This window comes from Aythya fuligula, chromosome 1 (assembly GCF_009819795.1).
Source record: "Aythya fuligula isolate bAytFul2 chromosome 1, bAytFul2.pri, whole genome shotgun sequence".
Taxonomy (NCBI): domain Eukaryota; kingdom Metazoa; phylum Chordata; class Aves; order Anseriformes; family Anatidae; genus Aythya; species Aythya fuligula.
Window position 1 is genome coordinate 75,327,397 of NC_045559.1, and position 22,061 is coordinate 75,349,457.

Here is a 22,061-nt window from a genome sequence, read left to right on the forward strand (position 1 = left end):
TGTGGAGAGCTGGGGGTCAGCCTCTTCTCACAGATAACTAGTCATAGGACTAGAGGGAATAGCCTCAAGTTGTGCCAGGGGAGGTTCAGGTTGGAAATGGGGAGACATTTCTTCTCAGAAGGAGCAGTCAGGCATTGGAACGGGTTGCCCAGGGAGGTGGTGGAGTCACCGTCCCTGGGAGTGTTTAAGGAAAGGTTTGACCTAGTGCTTAGGGACATGTTTTAGTGAGTGGAATTGGTAGTAGGGTGATGATTGAACCAGATGATACCGGAGGTCTTTTCCAACCTTAATGATTCTATGATTCAATGATATCCTGTCAGAGAAAGGATATCCCAATCACAGCAGGCAAAGATGTAGAGAAGAAAGAAAAGCCACTTGTCTAAAATGATTGCAGCCTTAAACGCAGACCAGCGCTCATCGCTGCGTTCTTATGCCAGGCTTGCAGCTTCCTTTTGTATCTGAACTGGAAACTGGATCAAAGCAAGCTGGGAAAAACACACTCAACAAAACAGGGAGGAGTCTGCAAAGCTTTTCAGAGCCTACGTTAGAATATAAGTTTATAAACAAGGCAGAAACAGCAACAGGATCATCTTGAAACTCATGGAAAGTGGAAAAAGAGACTTTTAATTTGCCTTCTATCATCTCGTCACGAGCCCATGAATCACCTGCACAGCCAGAAGCACCTTAAGCACACCAGCAACCTCAGGGTCTGTACTGTGCTTTATCAGACTATGTGAAAACAAAACACCAGTGCATTAAATAAATAAATAATAATAATAATTTGACACCCCCTCTACATAACACCTCAGCGCGGATATCTTCCCAAGCTCACCACCACCACTACCAATCTTAGCCGTGGAAATCACCACACAGCCGGGGAAGGTGGCTGGGGCCGATAAAAGCAGTTTTGGGGGCATTTATGCCCCGTTACCTCAGGCAGGTGTGTGAGGGGAGGCGAGAACGGCCTGGGCCGGGCAGAGCCTACGAGGCGGCGCAGCGCTCCCTCGCAGGCTCCGCCCGCCCCAGCTCTATCGTCAGCGTCCTGCCTCTTTTTTCATCTTCCTCTCCTCTTCTCTCCTCAGCGCCATGCGGCTCCCCCACTGCGTCTTGCTGCTCCTGGGGCTCGCCGAGGCGCTACGAGAGGCCGGCGCCTCAGGTGAGCCTGGAGACGGGGCTGGGGAGGGAGGCTGAGGGCTGCGGCCGCCATTACGTGGCGGGAGGGAGCGAGCTGGTCGAGTGCGGTTCGTTGCGGGAAAAGGGTGCTTTACGCCCCCCACTTTTTATTTTTAATTTAAATTATTGTTTAACAGTCTTGCACCGTATTAGCTACGCATCTTACTGCAATAACAGCCCTGCACCTTATTAGCTATGGACGCCATCGTTTGAACAATCTGATGGATCTGCTGCCTACAGTCCTGCTGCTACAGGGTATGGTGTAGGCTGAGGGGTGTGGAGTTGTATGGTGTAGAGCTCTGTCCCTTTTGAGGAAACAGGGTGGCATTCACTAGACTAAGAGTTCATATCAGAAAGGGAAGAGGGTTAACTGCTTCTTTTTGTGACAGCTCTCAAGAGGTTGTGGGTTCCCAGCACCTTGCCAATTGCAGGCTGAAAACCACTAGCTTCTTAAAATCAAGGAAATGAGCGAAACCACCAAATATTTGGAACTCTGATCCTAAAATGACTTGTTGGCCTGCTGATGGAATCTCAGTTTATTAAGCATTGGCTTTTTTTGTAATTCCTCTGTGTGCATGCACGGGACTATAATAGATCTCTGAAAGTAAGTGGACTGTAATGATTATATCTTGTGAAGATTTAACAGGCGCTTACTTCCTTATCATTAATCTCTTATCCTTTTTTTGTTGTTCAAATAAAGGAAAAAATAAGCAGTTTCCTCAGAGATAAGCAAGCAGTCTTGTATGTTAGGGCTGATATAAGCCTCCTCTTAGTTTTTCTTCTAAGCTAGCATGGAACAAAGTTTAATTCTCCAGAAGGAGAAATCTACTCTCGAGATGCTTTGCAAGGCTGCAAGACAGCCTTTGGAATCAGTCCCAAGTGCGCAAGTATTCTTTCTGCTCTAGTCCTAGTGTTCTTGCAGGTTCTGAGAACTTCAGCTTGGTACTTGGTGGTGGTGGGTAGGTTTGAGAATAAAGGTTCAGTATTCTTAGGTCTCAATCTCTTTATTAAAAGATGCTGATAAGCAACTTCTCACACAGACTTGATTGAAGATGGATCTTAAATTTAGTTTATTTTCTTAACAGTATTTACAAAGGCAGAATGAAAGTGAGACAGCAGCTGCTTTGCCTTGAAGTAACTTTTTGATACACCTTGCAGAATTGAGGGTAAAGGGGAGGAAGAATATCTCCTTCATGAGAAGTTAATAAGCTGTGTAATTTGTGTACCAAACCCAAACTTGTTATTAGGCCCATTAAACAAGGACACCTACTTATTGGTTCACTGATTTGAAATTGTCTTGTGGCTGTTCAGTCTGGGATATCCAGGTTTGTGGAGATGGCTTCTGCTATCTCCTAATACTAGAAGATCCCACTTCACTTCTAAAGTGTTGACAAGTAAAATCTGCCTTTGATGGCTGGTATTACTTTTCCGGGGCTCTGATGGGCTGCAGCTATCTAAACTGAGTATTTATGCAGAAGTATATTAAACAGAACGCATGTTTCCTCCTGGGATCCCCACGTTTATGAAATAGAACTTATGAAATATGAAATAAGTTACAGTTCTACTAATAGTCATGCAAAAACAAGAAGCAATGGAATGATTGCTTTCCGTCTGCTCCTTCACCCCTGGCATATCTGGATCTACTTAGTTTGTGCTAGCTGTTTAGTCTATACAGAGACAGCCTTTTAAAACAAGAGTTTCCCATAAAGCTATTCTGCAGTTTGAGTGTGGCAGCTGGTCACTTGTACCTTGTGGCATTTTCTGACCAGGGAACTTTTGTCTGAGACATGTATACTGACTGAGCATGGCTCTGCAGGTAAAGGGCTGTTTCTGCATGGACAACAAAGGTGTTTCTTCAGTACCTTAATGGAAATTGAATTGAGCCGTAGGGTGTCACCAAGAACCTCATGTGGTTAACTCTTTATTGGCAATGGGGAATGACACTTTCCTATTGGAGCTGGGAGGGTGGGTGGCTCAATTAAAGTACCAAATGAGCTGAGGGCTTGGCACTGAATCAGCAGCATGGAAATGGTTCAACAGAATGGAATTGATTTGATCTGGCTGTTGATCTGCAGTTTCTCCAGCAAGCATAGAGAAAGAATAAAAAATGCCAAGCCTCTGCAGAGCTGGCTGCCTTGTTTCTTAGAGTAATAACTTGTGATCTCTACAGAGCTCTGAGAGGTTAAATTCCTCTGCTGTCTTTACTAGCTTTGCTCATTTAGTTAGTGGGAGAAATGATGCAACATGGGGTGACAGAGCAGATTGTTGTCCACCTTTGCTTCTCAGTTCTGTGTGTGCTCCTGTCTTAGTATTGGTGGTACTGGTACACTGAATAACACATGCTAAGTACTCCAACTTTGTTCTTGCTCAGTTTGAATAATACTGACTTGAAGTATCTGTTTTCAGTTGATAGTTTTTGTAATATTAATAATTCCTCTCTTGTGTCTTATCTAAAACCACACGCATCGACCTTCAGACTTCCTCCTCTTGTAGAGAGGAGGAGTTTAGCCTGGCATCTTACCAGCAGTTTCCAGATCTCCACTGTTTTAAAAGAAGTGGAGCAAAAACAAAAACAAACAAAAAGAAATAAAGCTGGGATGCCTGGATCTTGTTTCTGGCTCATTTCTGTGATAGTGTTTTCTTAGTAGCCCTGTCTGGCATGCTGTGTTCACAGAGCCGAAGCGTGTGTGCTGTGGCCAGCACTATGTTCATGGAGGCTTCTGGTTTCTGCCCTTCAAAGCTGTTCTGCCACCACTGAGCCCCATGTAGCTCAGGCAGCCCAGTGATGGATGGCCCTGGGGAATTGTGAGTAGGTTGTTTTGTCTAGGTCCCACGGAGTCTGCCTAGGAGCACCACCAATGACTTCTTCGAATTGAGAAGGCAGGAAGGCTTTTAGGTGGTATTGTCTGTGGCCATGTAGCAACTGTTCTTCCAGCAAATTGCTTAAAAGATTCTGCTGCTTCACAGTGTTTGTGAACTCTCCTTAGTGATCTTTCAAGCCTAGGTGGAAGTGTGGTTCAAGGAGCCTGTAGTAAGCAAGCTGAAAAATACTAGCTTGGCTGTCTGTAGTCATTCTTGTTCTTTATCCTGAGTCTATACTATTCTGTCAGACTTTGGTTTAAAATGAAATGTGCTGTTCTAGGAGAAGTTATGCAAGCACTAAAGAAATGTAGAATGCCATGCCTTAATTTGCCACGCTAATTAAACTTCAGAGAGTGCCTCTGACATTCAGAGTCCCATGATCATGTTGAAGTAGTGTCTGCATGTCTTGCTGACAAATCCGCTCTTATATATGTGGAGGCCTCTGGGTGTAAGTACAGAGGGGAGGTGAGAAACTAAGCAGACCAGAGCTATTTTTCCCCCTTGCTTTAGAGCATAGAGAGGATGTATATGGTTTCAGTTTTTCCTTAAAAGACCATTTTGGTGAACTTCCTGCAGTTCAGGAAACTGCCCTTAAAGTTCAAAGTTGTTTTCCCGTATTCTAAATTTCACATCAAATTTGAGTGCATAGAAAGTTGGTGCTTTTTAAGTGCCCTTCTCTAGCTTTTGCAGTTAGTTGCAGTTCTGGTAAAATGTAAGAGCTAAGGGGGAAAGAAGTATTGTGGAGAGGGGGATGTCTGAATACTGCTCAAAGGACTTCATGAGAAACTGAAAAATACTCAAAGCTTTTCTTTTGGTAGTTCTAATTTTACATTAGTATTTAATGCTTGAGAACTTGCAGTAGAAACTTCTCTACCCTAGCATAAACTGCAGGCGATAGGATAGAAAAAAAAATCTTTAGTCTGATTCATATTTCAGCAAGGGTTTTATTGGTAATCATCGAAGTTTTGGGGTGAGCATAGGAGCAAGGTAAGCACTGAAGTTAGCAAGATGAAAGTATTTTCTTTCTCTCTCACTGCTGTGATAAGAGTAGATGATGTATAAATGTAGGAGCTCACCTCTGTTTACATGCCTTCAGAAGGCAAAGAAGCTGGCCAGAGATGCAGTTCTTGTCCGGGGAGAAGGAGTAGTAACAGGAAAGGGATATGGAATACTGAGTGTAGAGTTCTGAATGAGAAGACTTCCCTTTTTTTGAAAGGGAGACCACCTGAGACACCCATGACAGCGATCGTGGGACAGTGCTGTTTGTACTTGAATAGAAGAAGCACAGAGTAACTTGATGGTATAAACCCATGTGCTGGAAGAGGCAACTCTGCTGTGGAAGTAATATGCATCTGTTTGATAAGCTTTAGGTCAGTTGGGTTTCTGTGTCTGCATGCCTGAAGGGGAATTATTATGAAGCATCAGAATGCAAAGCTGAAGGGCATCGTGCTTGCCACATGCATCTAGTCTGTCCACTCTTCAACAAAAGAAAATCTTGTGGCTTCTTTACAGCTGCTTCTCTTCCCTTCTCTGAAATCCCCAGTCCCCCAAGAGCACAGCACAGGGAGAAACCAGGCTTTCTTGTGGGACTTGAACAACAAGCCAAAGCTGATTCTCAAAGGATCTTATATCCTGGGTCATGTGTCTCTTTTTAAATTAAAAAGGCAGCAGGTGACAGAGCTATGTGCATCCTAAGAAGAAATGGTCTTGGTTGCATCTTCTAAAGTCATTAGACTTTAGATGCATAAATAAGGGTACAACAGCCCTAATAATTAGGAATAGCATGGGAGCAAATGACATGTGAACTGGAAGTGGGTGAGTATACTTCTTTAAACTGCAGGCTTGATTCTATTGTAGGATTTGACCCAATTCCCATCATTGGGAAATTTGCCCAGGAAGTCCAACTGGGCAAGTTGGCTGGCTAATACAAGCATATTGTCCTGGGTTTGCAAAAGAGCAAGTAGAGCTCAGGATATTATTTACTTTAGTGATTATTGCTTGCCCCTGATTAGCTGCAGGTGAGAAGCCAGTGCAGTGTCTTGTTGGAGCTGGACAGAGCTCCTGGCAGGAAGTCAAGTCCTGTGTGCTTAGGTGAATGCCAGGCTGTCTGGAGGCTTCTGCCTGCACATGTCCCTGTAGGTATACCTCCGTGTGCAGGAGCTTCTGCAGCCATAACTTACTGAGTACAAGCAGTATAAAACGTCTTGCTTTGTTCCCAGCTAGTATGTTATTGGGTTACTGGAAGCTTCCAGGCTGTTCTTGAGAACTGCTTCTCATGTGGGCAAAAAAAGTAGATCCTCCTTTTTCTTTTTTTTGGAATGCAGGTCTTCTTGAGCTCTCCCTGGGAAAATTCAGAAATGTGCTACTTAACCAGACCAATCCAGTAGAAGCTGTAATCAGGAACATTGCAAGCAATGTGACAGTTGTTATTTTTCAAGTACATGCACAGCAAAACAGCGTGGTGATATCCTTTGACAAGGTATGGTAAGAGTGTCATTTCTGTTATCAAATACTATGCTCTTTCCCTAAATGAGAGCTCTCCTACACATAGGAATACAGAATTCAAACTATGTGAGTACTACATAGCCATGCAAGTAACATGCATTTCTGAAACTTAAATATTACTTGCTCATGTGTCATGATTGCTATTTTAGAAGCCTTGATGGCAAAGTTTTCAGAGCTTCAAGGCTTCATTCTTGGTGGGAGTGGTGCTTCTGACATATGACTGCTGACCATGTCCATTGGTGTTTGATTAAAAATGGGTTCATGATAAGCATATATCCCAGAAGCCTTGTTATGCTAAGATCTACCACTTTGGGATGTTCATCTGTCTGTCCATGTGGCTTGTAGATAGGTACTGCAGTTAGTGTATTGTTATCCCAGCTGCTGCTCCTGAATTTAATTCTTGTTTGGTAGCATATGGAGAAATTCTTCTATGGTACTCAAGTGAAGGCTGTCACTTCTAGCCAGCAGCACAAGCATTCCTACTGCTATACACTAGCCACTATTTGTCCTATCGTTACTCAGGTGCAATCTAAAATACTTCTGCGATGCTGTAAACCAGCAACTTGTGTTTGACTACATTCTGCTCAATGTTGAAAGTACTAGGTATCGACCTGACAGCTGCCATCCTGTTTCCCATCACTGTATTCCAAATAAGAATATGTTGGGTGCCAAGAACTATGCTGGGAAACTTTAAAAGATGAATAACCTGGTACACAAGTTGCCCAGCTCAGTCTCCTTTATACTGTTGAAATACCCAGGATTACGGGGCAAAGGCACCACTGCTACACCTACTCAGTCTTTGATTACCAGTCATAGGGTTTTCTGCTGCCATTTCAATCCCTGCTTGCATGCATGGGGCTTGCCAGGCCAAGAGCTATGTAAATATGGCTGTACTGCTTCTAGGGCTGGCTTGCTTCTGGAGCAACTGAGCCAGACCTTAATGCCTGCCAGGTCCAAAGTGCTTCCTTGCAATGTTGCCTCTGATAACTGTGGTGGTCCTGGACAAAAGCACATTTTCCATGCTGAAATAGATTTGACTGCAGGCCAGCTGGTTGCTCCAGCCATGAGAGTGGTGCTGCTATTGCTGACAGATCTTTCCTCCAGGCTCTTGGTTCTGAAAGGGATGGTGTTGGGGGAGCTGTGTGGCATGGCTAGTGTTAAAAGCCAGCTGTTACACAATCATCTCCCTCCCGGTGGAGATAGCAAGGTGTTTGTGCACTTCAGCTCCCAGGATGCTCTTTCGTGCCCTCACAGCTTTTTGTAAGGGTTATTCTAATCCATCTATATCTTTACTAGTCAATGCATGTTTGTATGGCATTAGGCTTAACTAGCTAGAAACCTCTGCTGTTTGCTTGTGGTATTAACTCTTTGGTAGGCTCAAAAGTCCAACCAATAAAGTTTGAGACTGAGTTGGGCAATATATGGTGTCAGAGGTTGCTCTTTTTTTCAGCTCTAACCTTCTAGCTATCTGTGGCAGCTGGCACTGAGGTGCATGCTCTACAGGTTTGTGTCAGGGATGGGGCTACTGTGCAATATGTTTAGTTATAGTGACATACAGTCCTGAAGAACTGCTTGCTTATATAATCCATTTCTGTCCAGAATCCATCTGCAAACAGCTCAGGAACTGGAGTAGACAAAGGACTGATTTCTATCCTTCGGCCTCAGCAGAGTGTGTGTACATGGTACCTTCGGTCACTGGATGCTAACCAGGTGCTAAGCACAGCTATCTCCATTCCATATATGGAGAAAGGTATGGTCTTATTTCTTGTGACAGAATACCAGCTCTGCCTACTACAAGCTAATTAAGTGTTAGTGTTGGCTTTTCAGAGGTAGTATTCTTACGTGGTGCAAGTGTATGATGGAGATACTGTGAGCTACCAGAGCTTGGGATCATTAGAGACTTGTGTATAGGATGTACTGTTTGTTCTTGTTGTGACTTCAGCCTTAGAGTAGAAAAACACTGTGCTTGTGTATCAGGGCTTATGTTAGTGATTGCAGTGAAACCACTTCTATCATCTGCAAGAGTAGAATCTGACAGTTTTGTATTCTCAGCAAGCAGAATATGCCTGCCTGCAAATGCATGTGTTGCTGAGGTCTTAACACTTTTTTTCAAGCTGTGTAAGGATGAAGTAAATACTACTACAGCTAACTATTTCTTATTTTCTAGATCCTATACCTGGAGGCTGCAATCTAGAATTTGACTTGGAAGTGGATCCCAACATTTACTTAGACTATACCTTGGTTGATATACACATTAAGTTTGCTCCTGCAAACTTGGGATATGCTAGGTATGTGTGTTTTTCAATAAATAAAACAAAAAATATGGACTACAGTGTACTCAGCAGACCTCCCTTATCCTATATTTGACTAGAATCATAGTATAAGATTCTGCTGGAAAGGTTGAACATCAACTACTGGTGGAAATCTTGTTTGCTGCAACCAGCAATCTAAAAAGTAAATGAAGAAAAAAAGGATGGGGGGAGGAGGTTACACAGGAACTGAAAGTTGCATCTTGTGGGAGAGATTATCTGTCTGGAGGCTTGTGCTGGGCTTGTAGTCGACTTTTTTTTTTTTTTTTTTAATTGTAGAGGAGCAAATCCACCAGCCTGTGATTCAGGGACTGGTCAGAACTCCAGATGGCGGCTGCGCTATGATGTCTACCAGTACTTCTTACCAGAGAACAACCTTTCTGAGATGGTACTCATGAGCCACATACGGAAAATGTCTGAGGTGCGAAGTATCAAAGCTAATGGTGTTAAAGTAAGTATGAAGCATCAGCATACCAGGTGCTTAGCAGTAACATTGTATTAAACTTTCTCCTCCCCTGTGCCTCTCATTTTTGAGTGGTGATATAGGCAAGCTGCTGATGCTTGAGGCTTCCTGCTTGTATCTGGGATTTCTGGCTAGGAAGTATACAGCACCTGCACACGAAATGGCAGCCACTGGCTATTCTGGGAGAGGAAGCTAGTGAGTACAGCTTGAAATGTCATGGGACTGAGACCTCTTGCAATGGTCTTTGATATTAGGTTGAGATTAATGATGGGTGTGTGAAGTGTTTGTCGTGTAGCCTGTTCTTAATCGAGTAAGTTGTTATTGCAGCGTCTTCTTACTTGCTGAATACTGCTTTAGTCACAGTAATCATTTGGTGATGTTGAGGCTAGTTTACCTATAGCAATATTGCCATTGAGTACCTCTTAATCCAGAAGTAGAGCTGCTTCTGACATCACTGTGGTCTCCTACAATGCCTGGCAGATGCTGAGGACTGAGCAGGGAATGCAAGAAACAGTGTAGTGGAACTGGACTAGGTGCTGACCCCAGTTTGGAGTGACATGAAGAGTTAACATGACAGCAAACACTTGCATCATGTTTACCTACTCCAGGCAAAGAGACTGGAATGGATGGAGGGGGAAAATGTCAGTGACCATGACCTGTCTGGTCTTGCTAGGGAGTGGGATGGCAGCCTTACCTACCTGCTTCTGAGGACAGACCTGGATTAAGAAGACTGATAGAGAAAATTGGACTCTCTTCAAATAAGGAGAAACAAAACATTGGTGGGAGAATCTTACGTGCTGTCAGAAATTGTTGCTGTTTTTTGGAGGAAGTGGAGTCCATCCTATGAGCCTTTAATGCCTCAATTAATAATGCTAAGATGTTTGTTCAGAATAGGAGAGCTGCTGGCTTCTTGCTGGTCATCTTTCTTGAGCTGCTGAGTATTGTCTGGCTGTATGGACACAATGTGCCATCAGACACAGTGACAGGCAGTTATTTGTGACTAAAAATACTCTTTGTTCCAGATGCTTACATTGACAACTGATGATAAGACCAATGTCTACTTCTCCTCACTCCCTGGGCAAGGTGTGATCTACAATGTCATAGTATGGGATCCTCTTTGGAATACTTCTGCTGCATACATACCTGTGCACACGTATGCCTGCAGTTTTGGTGACCTAGTGGATAACTGCTCTTCTCTCAGTAAGTTGGGACTTGTAGGTCCCTGCCAACTCATCTCAATCTCATTGTGCTCCAGCACACTGAATGGTGCTTTTTATGTGGTATATAGCCTGGATATGTTTTTGTTGCTTTATAACTGAGTCTGCTTCTTGATTGAGGAGAAATTCTAGAATGATAAAATAAATCTAAGGAAAGCTATTAGCAAGTGAAAGCTTAACTTAATGGAGGTTTAATGTTTGGCTTATAACTTGATGCCTTTTTCTGTTTGAACTAGATACATAATTTTAAATCACTTTGTAGTGCTTTAGGTGCTGCATGTGGAAACCAAGCTGGTAAAAACACAAGCTGGATTAGGGCCCAGCTTTATCTTCTGAACTGCATTGGTGCTAACAGGAGTCAGTAACATAAAAATATTTCGAAAGGAGACAGTCACCTGAAAATAATGCCAGCAGTAGAAATGTGATTACAAAGTCATGCTACTTTCTACAAAGTCATATGACAATAGAATTTGAGCAAAGCTTCTGCTGATGTTATGATCGTGGGAAGGACAAGAATAATGGATAGAATATGCTTACAAAGTAAGACTTGTCCTCCTAATTGTCTTATAACACAAGTAGCTCATCGAGTTTAGTGTCATAAGACACCATAAGAGATTATCAGGGCTAAAAACCTTTTCCCTAGTTTTCTGAATTAGAGAAATGTAGTCTACTTGTTCTAAATTGTGTAAATGACAGTAAGAATTCTTCTTAGGAGACAGAGGTGAGCTGTACTGGGGTACTAACAGTCCTTTCTGTTGCACAGAAAACTGTATTAAAGGGAGGTAAATGTGAAGGCTGAAAAGATAAAGATCATAGCTGCTGTCTGGGTCACCAGCCCTGCAGTGCTGACTTCTATAGACGATTGGATGTCCTTATTTTAAAGCTGAGTAGAGCTTTTTCAAATCTGTAATGGTGGTACTACAAATAGTTAAGCAGCTGTAATTTGCTAATAGTTACAGAAACTTCATTCCCTTGAATAAGGAGGAAGCTTTTGACTTAGTACTCAGACTAGAGCTAGTTAAATATTCTTTTGGAGGTTTTATTAAGGTATCTTTTAGGTCAGATGCTGTAGATCTGTTCGCGTAGTGAGTCTGAAGGAGTAGCAGTTACCATTACTGAGTCTACCAACAGTGGTAACTTGACTTTGTTAGTCTCATTGTTGGGACTACTAGATAGGAATGCTGATAACCTTTTCTTCTTGTAGGCAAACTCTCTACCAAAATATTCTTCACTGTTCTTGCTGTTCTTGGCCTCTTCACTTGCTTTTTTGGACACAGATTCTGGAAAACAGGTACTGAGTTTTTTCTCATTATAAATCTGGTTGGAATTTCATAGATGTACCTTAGACCTGTAGCGCTATTGCTGAAGAATCACCTGGTAGCAATTACATGTCAGTTAGGTCCACTGCTGTGCTCTAACAGGATCAGAGATTGTAAGTGCAGAACAAGAAGCTTCTGGTATTTGAAGAACAGGTATCTAGAACTAGGATGCATGATGGAGAACATGCAAAAATCATGTTTATTTGATGTGCTTGAGGAGAGCCCTTTCCAGAACCAACTGTTGCCTGTCCCTTCTCCTGTACTTAACAGCTAGTGAGCTGAGATTTCCCTTCCCTGTTGTAAAACAAAGGTGTCTGAAGATGTACAGAAATAGGCTTGCTATGGGGTGATATGACAGCATACTGAATCTCTTTCCCTTTTCTCTAGACTTATTCTTCATGGGCTTCATAATCACAGGATTTTTCTCCTTTGTATTCATCACTAGGGTAACTGGCCTTGGTTATGATGGTGAGTAGATATCAGGATACCCCCCCCATCCTCTTCCTGAAACATTATTGCTGTGGATCCTTTAAGTAAAATTTTAGTTGTGCTTGCAGCTGGCTAGCTGTGGGAAGGATAGGAAAGCATGGTACATGGGTACTTGAACTGAGCTTGAATAGGTTAACACTGAGTATGCAACAGAGTAACTGTTGTCTTTGACCTCAGACAATGAAATGGAGCTCATAGCTGCAACACTGACAGACAAATTTGCCTGTCTATCCAATGGAGATGCCGGTCCTCAGGAAGGAGGCATGTTAGAAATTCCCAGAACATTTGTTTCTTTCAGAACGGGTGGACCTCAGTTTCAGATCAAATGCAGGTTGCATGTGTAAAATCGATCAAGCGGTCTGCATCCTGTCTATTAGACTAGCAAGAACTGGTTCTTGTGTCTCTATTACATTCTGCCTCATAACTGCTTTTCTGGTGCACTACCTATTGCAACCATAACTGCTCTAGGAACTCAAAGTACTACTGTGCATAGCAGCAACACCGTCAGTACGGTCCTATGGCACTCTCCCAGTAGCATACCCTCAGCTGCTGATTGGAACCCGAGTGAGATGCATGAAGCACAAATGTGAGCTAGTTTCAGAAAGCTTTCATTAGGTAACAAAAATCAAGTATGCAAGTAAATCTATTTGAATAGGCTATTACAGTAACTGAAGTCTTCAGGGTGTTGCTACAGTTCTTAATTTAGAATTCCCCCTCTTTTTTCCAGTGCGTCTTATTTTGACAGCAGTAGCTGGGATTATTGGAGGGCTTTTGCTGGTTGCAAGCTGGTGGAGATTTGGCTCTGTCTTACTCTGTATGTTGCTTATCGGACTGGTGCTGGGATTTCTCTTCTCATCAGTGGTCTTCTTTACTCCACTAGGTATGTACTGAAATATTCTGCTGCAAAGTGACTGAGTGATACTTCACTGCTGTATTACAGGGACACTGCAAGGCTTCAGAACAAATGCTGTTCTCTGGTTTATATTAGTGTGCTTTTTAATTTTTTTTTTTTTGCCTTCCTGATGTTGGGAGGAATAGAGATGTCTCTGAAGCTTTCTTTCATGTGTGCTGCAATTGAAACTACTTAGGGTAATCTGTACTTGTGGGAAAAGGAAACTGCCTATTCTTCCCACACAAGCAGCCTGCATTTCAGCAGTCTGACACCAGCTGTGCTCCAGGCAAGCATTTTCTGTCTGTCTTGTTCTCTGATTCAGAGAACGTCACAGAAAATCTACAGTCTAACTCGGAGGCTTCAGGCATGGAGGCATCATAGATCAAGAGGAGCTCTTGCCTGTTACTCTTCACCACACCACAGTGCAAGGCTCTGGCAGCACTATACTGTAGGAGTCAAACTTGTATTTACAGTTGAATTGACATCATCAGGCTTCTCAGAATCTCTTTATTAAGAGGAACAGCAGACAAATCACATGAAAGCAAGCAAGGCTGCTGAGATGAACTCCCCCAGGGATGTGAGAGCACCAACTGTACTGCTTTCTTTGCTGTGACTTTAAATCTCAGAACTGCATTCCTTTCCAGCTTTCCTACTTAAGATCTGCTGGTGGGGCAGTTCTTCATTTCTACAGTTGTCTGTTTGAGCTGGCTTATGTTTCTGTGGTAATCTGTGCAGTCCCTGGTTGTTCTTCATTAAGTGAAACAGTGAATTGACTGTGGATCAGTTGGTCCCCTGTTTAACTGACAGGTCTTTTGAAAGCAGGGGGAAACAAAGTGGCGTTTAATCAAGTGACTTAATTACTTTCTAAAGCCAGAAGAGTTTGTTGCTGAGTGATATGGCGGTTGCACTTGCACCCGACCCTAGATAAACCTACACATTTATAGATTATTTATGCACACTTACAGATTATAAACGTATGTGGCCAATAAAATGGCTTCTTACTAGGCAGAAGTACTCTGGTACTTCTCACTCACATCAAATGAGTAACATATACTGTAAGTCTTGTTTGGACAAGATTTGCTGTTCCAGCTTATAGTACAGGACCTGTACTGGAACTCTGTTTCTGCTCATGTTTTGGATGAGTGCTACAATGCATCTGAATTTACATTTGAGCTTAAATGTATCTTTAATGCTGTTCTCCAGATATTTCTAAATACATGGAAACTTTGGGGAAAAGCATACCCCACCCTCTTAGAAAAAAAGTGATTATGCTTTGCTAATGCTAGTAAGCTACTTGTGGAATATGGTGTCTTTGCAGGAGACTACAGGGTCTTCCGGGATGATGTTGTGTTCTGGGTGACCTTTTCTTCTATAGCCTTGATGATTCCAGTGCTTTTTGTTGGCTGTCCAAGAATTGTAAGTCATCTGTCCTTGGAAGGAGGAGGGAAGGGGTGTCAGACTACTATGCAAAGTGCACTACTGTGGGATGTGTGTAAAAGATCTAATATAGCAGGGGACAAGTTCTAGGGAGCTCCTGTTCAATGTTACTTGTGCTAACTGGTCCATAAGCAAAGGATTTCTTTTTTTAGTGTTACACCTAATACCTGCTGACAGTTCTATTGCTCTACCTCTCCTGTCTTAATAGGATGGCTGGATAATGAGGTGTGGGCAGCCAGCTGCTTGTGGAAGAACTGATAGGAAGTATTGCATTAAGGTGGTGGCTATCAATCCCCTAAAGCTGCATTTTTTCTCCCCCTCTAGCTGAACTTACTGGCCTGTGGAATAATAGGTTCTTATTCAGTGGTCCTAGCTATTGCCTGTTACATCTACACAAGTCTTGCTTACATCACCTTAGACCTACTTAGAAGGATCCTCAATGATTACTTCAGCAGAGCCTACACAAATGTGCCTTTTCAAACAAATGGTGAGTGCTCTTCTTAGACTTCTAGAACTAGTATAAAAAATGCTTGTTTGAGAACTGCACTTTTGGTTCCTTTTTTAACAGTGTGTGTTGAGGGTAGGAATGGATGAAAAGAACGTAAGTATGGTGTGAGATTTGATACACAATTTGATACACAAGTTTGAGTTGGCTGTGTACTCGGCCCTGGTGAGGCCACTCCTTGAGTACTGAGTTCAGCTCTGGGGCCCCCAAATAATAAGGAGGACATGAACCTATTAGAAGAGTCCTGAGGAGGATCATGAGGATGATCAAGGAGTGGGAGCACTTCTGTGAAGACAGGCTGAGTTGGGGTTCTTCAGTCTGGAGAAGAAAAGGCTTCAGGGAGACCTTATGGTCACTTTCCAATACCTAAAGAGGGCATAACAGGAAAGCTGGGGAGGGACTCTTCATCAAAGAATGTAGTGATAGGACTAGGGGTAATGGCTTTAAACTGAAAGGGGGAGATTTTAGATTACACTTCATAAAGAAGTTCTTTACTTAGTGTGGCAAGGCACTGGAACAGGTTGTCCAGAGAAGGTGTGGATGCTCCATCCCTGGAAGTGTTGAAGGTCATGTTTTATGTTACTTTAAGCAACATTGTCTAATGGAAGGTGTCCCTACCCATGGCAGGGGGGTGGAACTAGATTATCTGTAAGGTCTTTTCCAACACAAAATAATCTGTGATACTGTAATCTATGACTCCGATGTGAAGCTTCTAGCAGATATCATGTGACAAGGCACTTACTTTTCAGATGCTCTTTTTTTTTTTCCAGATGCTTTTCAGGCTCAGACTGATGTGTTTTCAAGTGGCAGTCAGAGACTGCCACGACTGAATAGCCTTGCTTCAACTCTGTTTTGTTCTTGCCTTTTCATGGATGCTCCCTGCATGTGAGGATGATAAGGGACAATACTTTCCCTTCTGTATTTAAACTTAAGTGTTTGTGCCCAAGTACAAATCACAGAATCATAGAATGGGTTGGGGTGGGAGGGACCTTGAAGTCCATCTAATTGGTAACATGAGCAGGGACACCTTCCACTAGATCGAGTTGCCCAAAGCTCCATCCAGTCTTGCCTTGAATACTTGACAGGAAGTAATGTTCCTGCTTTACCAGAATCAGTGTTTTTCTTTTCTTTTCTTTAGACTTTATTATTCTGGCAATGTGGATAATGCTGGCCCTCAGTGGAGTGACTGTGCAGCTTCGTCGAGAGAGAAGTGAAGTGCCCTTCCCACCACACCCTTATCTCATCTGGAAACGGGAAAAGGAGCGCAGAAGCACAAATATCTTAGACCCTAGCCATCACATCCGTCCCTTAAGAGAGAGGATACATAGCAAGCTGCTGCAGATTAAAGAGATATTTCAGAAAGAGCAGCCAGCTGGGGAAAGAACTCCATTGCTTCTGTAACCTGCCAAATAACTGGTGGGAACAGAGGAAGAACTTAGGCAAGATGACTGATCACCAGCAAACCAGCCAGTGCTGCAGGCTTTTAGCACTGCCAGCTTGTCCTGCTTAATTGGAGGATGATGCTTCTTCAAACTGGAAGGAAAGTTATCTGTCCTGTACACTACATGCAGTTTTGTGACTTTCCTCAACAGCCCACCTGGACTGCTGTAACAAGTGTGTATGTCTAGCTGCAGAGATCTTGTTTTAAAGGTCGTGTACAGGTATTTATCTTGTGGTGAGCTAGTACAATGTTTAAGCTCATGAAATATCAAACAGCCCTTCAAAAGTAGCCTGTATGGTATTGGTTCTTTCCTTGCAGCATGAAGGTGGCTGCCAAAATATTGCCTGACTTGCTCCCACAGGTGAGCAGTCTGCCATCTTGCAAGGGAAGAAAGACAAGGGCCATACACAGAATGGGTTCTTCTAGCAGGAGCTGAAGTATCATCTTCTAATAGGTACAGAATGTGTGGCTGCAGACAGTTGTTTCCAAGAAGTATTACTGAACCTTGCAAGCTATACTAAGTGACTTGAATTTAAACTGCACTGAATTAACTTTAAGTGAGCATACTTGGGCTCAGGAAGTGGATCTGATCTAAGATAAGACCTTCTCTTTCATTGGGTTCTGTAGCAAACTGATATCTGGTCTCTGTACAGAGATGACTGCTAAGAGAACGCAAGTGGCTTGCCTCCTTGTTTGCTTTCTGAAGAACCTGTGACTTGCTTCAGCTATGGTATCATTTTTTATTGATAGGGTGCTGTCATAAGAGAACAACTGGAATAAGCACTTTGTAGCCAATGTCAGTCTTTCCTGAGATTGGATGAAACACTATTGTTCTTTTTTAATCAATATATCTTCTAATTTTTGCCTTTAAGGGGGTGAAAACAGCGTACTGCAGGCAAAATACTGACCAGGATCCTTGCTGACTGATTGTGTTCCTTACCAGTTTTACCTGTGCCCAAACCAGAATGCAGTGTAAAAAGAGCTAAGGGACCACTCTTGTGTTCAGTGGAGAATTGCGTCTTATTTGGTGGCTTTATTCACTTCCTTAAATAAAAAAAAAAAGCCATTTTCAAAATGCAAACTGGTGCATTGTGGGTTTGGCTCACATCAATGCACAAGTTCTGAGCATGTTGGTTTTTCCCTGCCCACCCCTGCTCTTCACCTTTTAATGTTTACGTGGTGATCTGTCATGCGTTAAACAGTAATGGAAGTATTGTATCCCATGTCTTGATGCAGGTTATGGTGGCTCTTTCTGTGTTTTTTTTTTTTTTTTTTTTTTTTCCTCACTATCCTTATACTTCTAGTGTGGGTAGCAAAGTGGGTGGTCCTTCGTGTCTGGAGGTGAATGGCTGTTCTGCTACTTGCATGGAACTGCTGCTAGTGAATAGCTATGGTGAAACTTCAGTTCTCAGCCACCACGTTAAAGTCTTGGCAGCAAGTGTATCTGAAACAACTCTTGTCAGAAAAGTAGCGAAAAACTTTATCTAAGGACTTATTTGAAAGCTTAAAACATTCTAGCATTAGAAAGGAACTGACTTTAAAGTGACTCAGTTTAGTAGGCCTTTCTTTAAGGAGTGAAACTTTGTAGCATGGCATAGCATCTGAGGTGACTAAGCTGATCTGATGTTTAGAGAAATCCCACAACTGCTTAGAGCTGGAATACTTACCTGAAACAGCTGAGCAAGGCTGAAATCCTGCAGTTAGGGTCTTGCTTCACTCTGCTGTTGTGTGGCAGATTGCGGAAAATGAGGAACTTCTTTGGCCTCTGGTGGACTGATGCTTACTGACTGCCTGTACTGCACTGATACTGAGCATGTTTGTTGTATTTGACTAAGTAGCAAACACTTATTTGATATACAAATACTCTTAAACATGTTTACCTTGTTTTTAATAACTGCTGTGACTAACATTCTGGAAGAAACAAGTTTAACTCTAATTTTCTTTATCCTTTTATAATAAAGATGTCTTTTGAAATAATATTGTAACTAAAGGGGTCTCTTCATGCTGAATTCAGTTTCACATCTGCAATCCCAAATGCTGAAGCTAACTTAAAAAGTAGTAGTTCTGAATTGTTAGACCCTCAAAGAATGAGGTGGGGAAGCCTAGCTGACCTGTTATAGAGACTTAGTACACTCACAGTGACACCCAGAGGTCCAGGCTGGGACTAGTTATGTTCTATATGAATGCATGACCTGAAGAGGTATGTTTTATTGCTTCACTAGACAAAGCTTTAGGAAAAAATAGCTGTCACGTTTTTGACTGTAAACTAGTCTGTGAAATGCCATAGGAAGGTTAGGACAGAACTAGACTTTGAACTCTTCTGAGATCCTGACTTGAAGATGGTCTTTTGATAGAGATGGATTAGGGATTATTTCCCTATTCTGTAAGCCATAGTGATTAATAGTGACAGTTACCAGAACATACTGATCCACTGCAGTGCTGGGGGAGCTCTTTAAGGCCTTGTCTTCTGTCCCACTTGGTGGTTGTAGAAGGAAAACTGGATTCTAGCCTGCTCTGCATTACAGAAAACTGCTCACTGTAGATCTCTCACTGGAAGCATTTACTGCTGTGCTGTGTTGTGTTAGCTGCATTACCTTGCAGTTGTGCTAGCTTAAACTGATGATATCTGATGCTTCCTGGGAATCAAAACTATAGGTAGTGAGTTGCCTATGAAGTCAGGTGCTTTGATGTAAGCTGAAGCCTTCTGGATCACAGTGATCTGCCTCCTGCTGCTCCTACTTGCCTGTCATCACTGCTTTGGTGAATTTTTGGAGTTTTCTTCCTGCAGTTTTCAAGCAAGCAGTGGCACAACTAGACTGAAGAGCATTGATCTTTTCCAAGAAACATCTTCATTTGTATTATAGTCTCTTTCCTGTTCTGAAAACAGAAACCCAGCCTGGCTCCGCTGTTCTGTAGAGCACAATACAGATAAGGCAGCTTTCCTATCTGCTTCCCTAAATCTTCAGAAAGCATGACTCAAAATAGGAGCAAACTGTGCTGTGGTGTACTTTAGATGGGGGAAAGACAAACTTTCCTGTTCCCTAAGCTCTGTGCTTTGGCTTTGATTTGGGAACAGGTTATAGGAGACTATTGGAAGGGACCTGGAAAATAATCATTCCTTCATCATCTCTGCAGTTATAGCCTGCATAAGTGACTTTCCTCATCAGAAAGAACTGTGCTGAAATCTTCCAATGTAATTAGTGCATGCTGCTTGTGCTTAGGAAGAAGAAAATGTGCTGGTTACTGTTCTTAGATCCTTTCAGCAAGGTGATAAAAATATATTGTATATATCAAGTTACAAAGCACCTGAAGCTGTTTTGGGGGGCAAGTTGATGGGTAATGCTAAACCCTGAGATAGAGACTTGTGAGGAAACTTTGGCCTTGCTTAATGTTTTGCCTTCTGGGATGAGAAACATGACTAGAATGTAAACTCTGTGTACTGCTGGTCTAAAACAAAATCTTGGTCTTGTGAATAGCATCACCTGGCTGGCATTGTCCTGGTACTGCTGAGAGAGTTCAGTATGTCCTTGCTTATCCTGAGAATGAGTCACTGGATGTGTATTTCCCTGATCTCTGAAGCACTCGGGCATTGCCGAAACTGTCCCAAACAACTGGAGACCAAAACAAAGGACAAAGCAATTCTTAAATTAAAACTCTAAAACCATTTGAGAACCAAACCATTGGCATTGAGTTTGGGTAGGAGAGGAGCAGTGCATTGTGGTTTGCGTACTTAGGAGTATGTATGAGTGCTGTGCGCTGCTGAGGGAAGAACGGGACCCACAGTCTCTGCTGTGGTCTCCCGTGTCTAATGCAAGATCTGTGCTGTTGCTCTCAGGCTGAGCCTTTTTGTCCCTTTCCACACCTTTGATAAGTAGGCTTTGTTTCAGTTTGTGTTGGAAACAACAAGTCAAAGTAATGCATTTGTTCAAGCAGATGCTTGTTGCTGATAATAAATTTTAACTGATTCAGACCTTGTCTACAAACATATAGCTATGGGCAGATAAGAGGTGCCTCCTGCTTGAGTATGCAAGGAATTGTACTTCCATGCATACTAGAAGACAGCTTCAAAATAGAGCATTAAATTAGCTCACTTGAGGTGGGGGGGAGTTGTGTATGTGTACTTACCTATCTGCTTTGCAGAGCTCAGTCTTCCTGAGCTCCTTCAAGTCTGTGTTGTCAAATAAAAAAAAAAAAAAAAAAAAGGCACCACACACTTTCCAGTTTTTCTAGCTTACCCTTAAAGTCTTCTGCAATAATGACTGTCTTTCCAGCTCTTTCTGAGCACGTTAGATCAATTTATCCTGAACGCTCTGAAATAACAACAAAAGTAATGTACAAGAAGAAACAAAGCACAGTGCATATCACAGAAGGCAGCTGCTGTTTGCCTAGCTGATAATTTGGGTGATTTGAGCAGTTGCATATAACTAATTTTAAAATTGTCTACTGTGTTCCACAGCATGTTACTGGAAAACCAGAGTCACTGATCACCTTGCGTTCATTGGTGTTAGAAGTTCAAGCCTCCAGCTGAATTTTCAAAAACATAATGTGGGTTTTTTGTTGGTAGAATAGCCATCCTCAAACATTTAGGCATTTTTGGTGGTGGGAGCATTGTGAAGAACTTCTCTTGGTCGTTCTGCCAGTCTTCTTAAAAAACAGAAGAAAAAAAAAAAAAAAAAAAAAAAAAACAGTAAAACTAATCCTTAAGGCAATGGGAACATACCACAGTTGTAGTCCTGCTTATTTCCCTTGTGGCAGTGTTCCCTAGCTGAAGTCTGAGGAGTGTTGTTAGTGCATACTTCTCAAGACTGAAATTACGGAACATTTCTCTGTCATGCTGAGCAGTTGTTTAAAGTTTTCTTCTAAATGTCAGCTGAGTTTGCCCTGAATTAATGATGTTCCCTCCTGCAAAGGTGACTCCATGCAGGCTCCTGAAAGGCATGCTGCTATATCTGTGTCTGCCAAAGGGAGGTCATCACAGGCAGCATGAACAGCAGTGCAATTTCTCACATCAGTGAAACAGGATGCTTCATTTTGTATTTTGCAGCACCTTTTCATATACAGAAACTAACCAATGCTGTTTAAACTAGTCTATGCTCCTGTTGCGTGAAATTCAGTTGCACAGAAGAAAGAAGTGAGATGGGCAAAAGGTGAGGTGAACATGACCTGGAATGTGACCCGCACACCTCTACCAGGTATGTATGTATGTCTGTTATAATACAGCAACATGATGCATGTAGGTCTCCCAGCACAGTATTATGTTCTGGAAGACTAAGTTTAGCAAGAGGTATAATGTCACCATCACGCAGAATCTACTTAATGAACAAAAAAGAAATGGTAACAGGCATATGTCTGTTGGTGCTGGTTTGGGGATTATGCACAGGAGAGAGTGCACAGATTTTCTAGGAGAATGGGATAGTAGTTTACACATGAAGTTAAAAGGAAGCCCTCT

At 42.4% G+C, this 22,061-nt stretch overlaps 1 protein-coding gene across 2 annotated transcripts; it reads left to right on the forward strand.

The window, feature by feature from the left end:
- The first annotated feature begins 1,047 nt into the window (after positions 1-1,047).
- TM7SF3 (transmembrane 7 superfamily member 3) lies at positions 1,048-20,814 on the forward strand. Of its 2 annotated transcripts, none has more exons than XM_032203129.1 (12): positions 1,048-1,156; positions 6,360-6,514; positions 8,140-8,290; positions 8,708-8,828; positions 9,129-9,300; positions 10,335-10,512; positions 11,734-11,820; positions 12,236-12,316; positions 13,065-13,217; positions 14,548-14,645; positions 14,991-15,153; positions 16,310-20,814. In XM_032203129.1, exons 1-12 carry the CDS (start codon positions 1,087-1,089, stop codon positions 16,570-16,572), a joined length of 1,692 nt encoding a protein of 563 aa, XP_032059020.1. In that variant the 5' UTR covers positions 1,048-1,086; the 3' UTR covers positions 16,573-20,814. The 2 variants fall into 2 exon arrangements, with proteins under 2 accessions (XP_032059020.1, XP_032059029.1); XM_032203138.1 differs by lacking the exon at positions 1,048-1,156 and adding an exon at positions 1,272-1,428.
- Positions 20,815-22,061: the final 1,247 nt, after the last annotated feature.

Bases quoted from the DNA above. Each gene is read 5' to 3' on its own strand.
- TM7SF3 (XM_032203129.1), top strand. From the start codon at position 1,087: ATGCGGCTCCCCCACTGCGTCTTGCTGCTCCTGGGGCTCGCCGAGGCG. The intron at 8,829-9,128 runs GTATGTGTGTTT...TTTTAATTGTAG, and splicing joins GCAAACTTGGGATATGCTAG to AGGAGCAAATCCACCAGCCT. The intron at 11,821-12,235 runs GTACTGAGTTTT...CCTTTTCTCTAG, and splicing joins ACACAGATTCTGGAAAACAG to ACTTATTCTTCATGGGCTTC.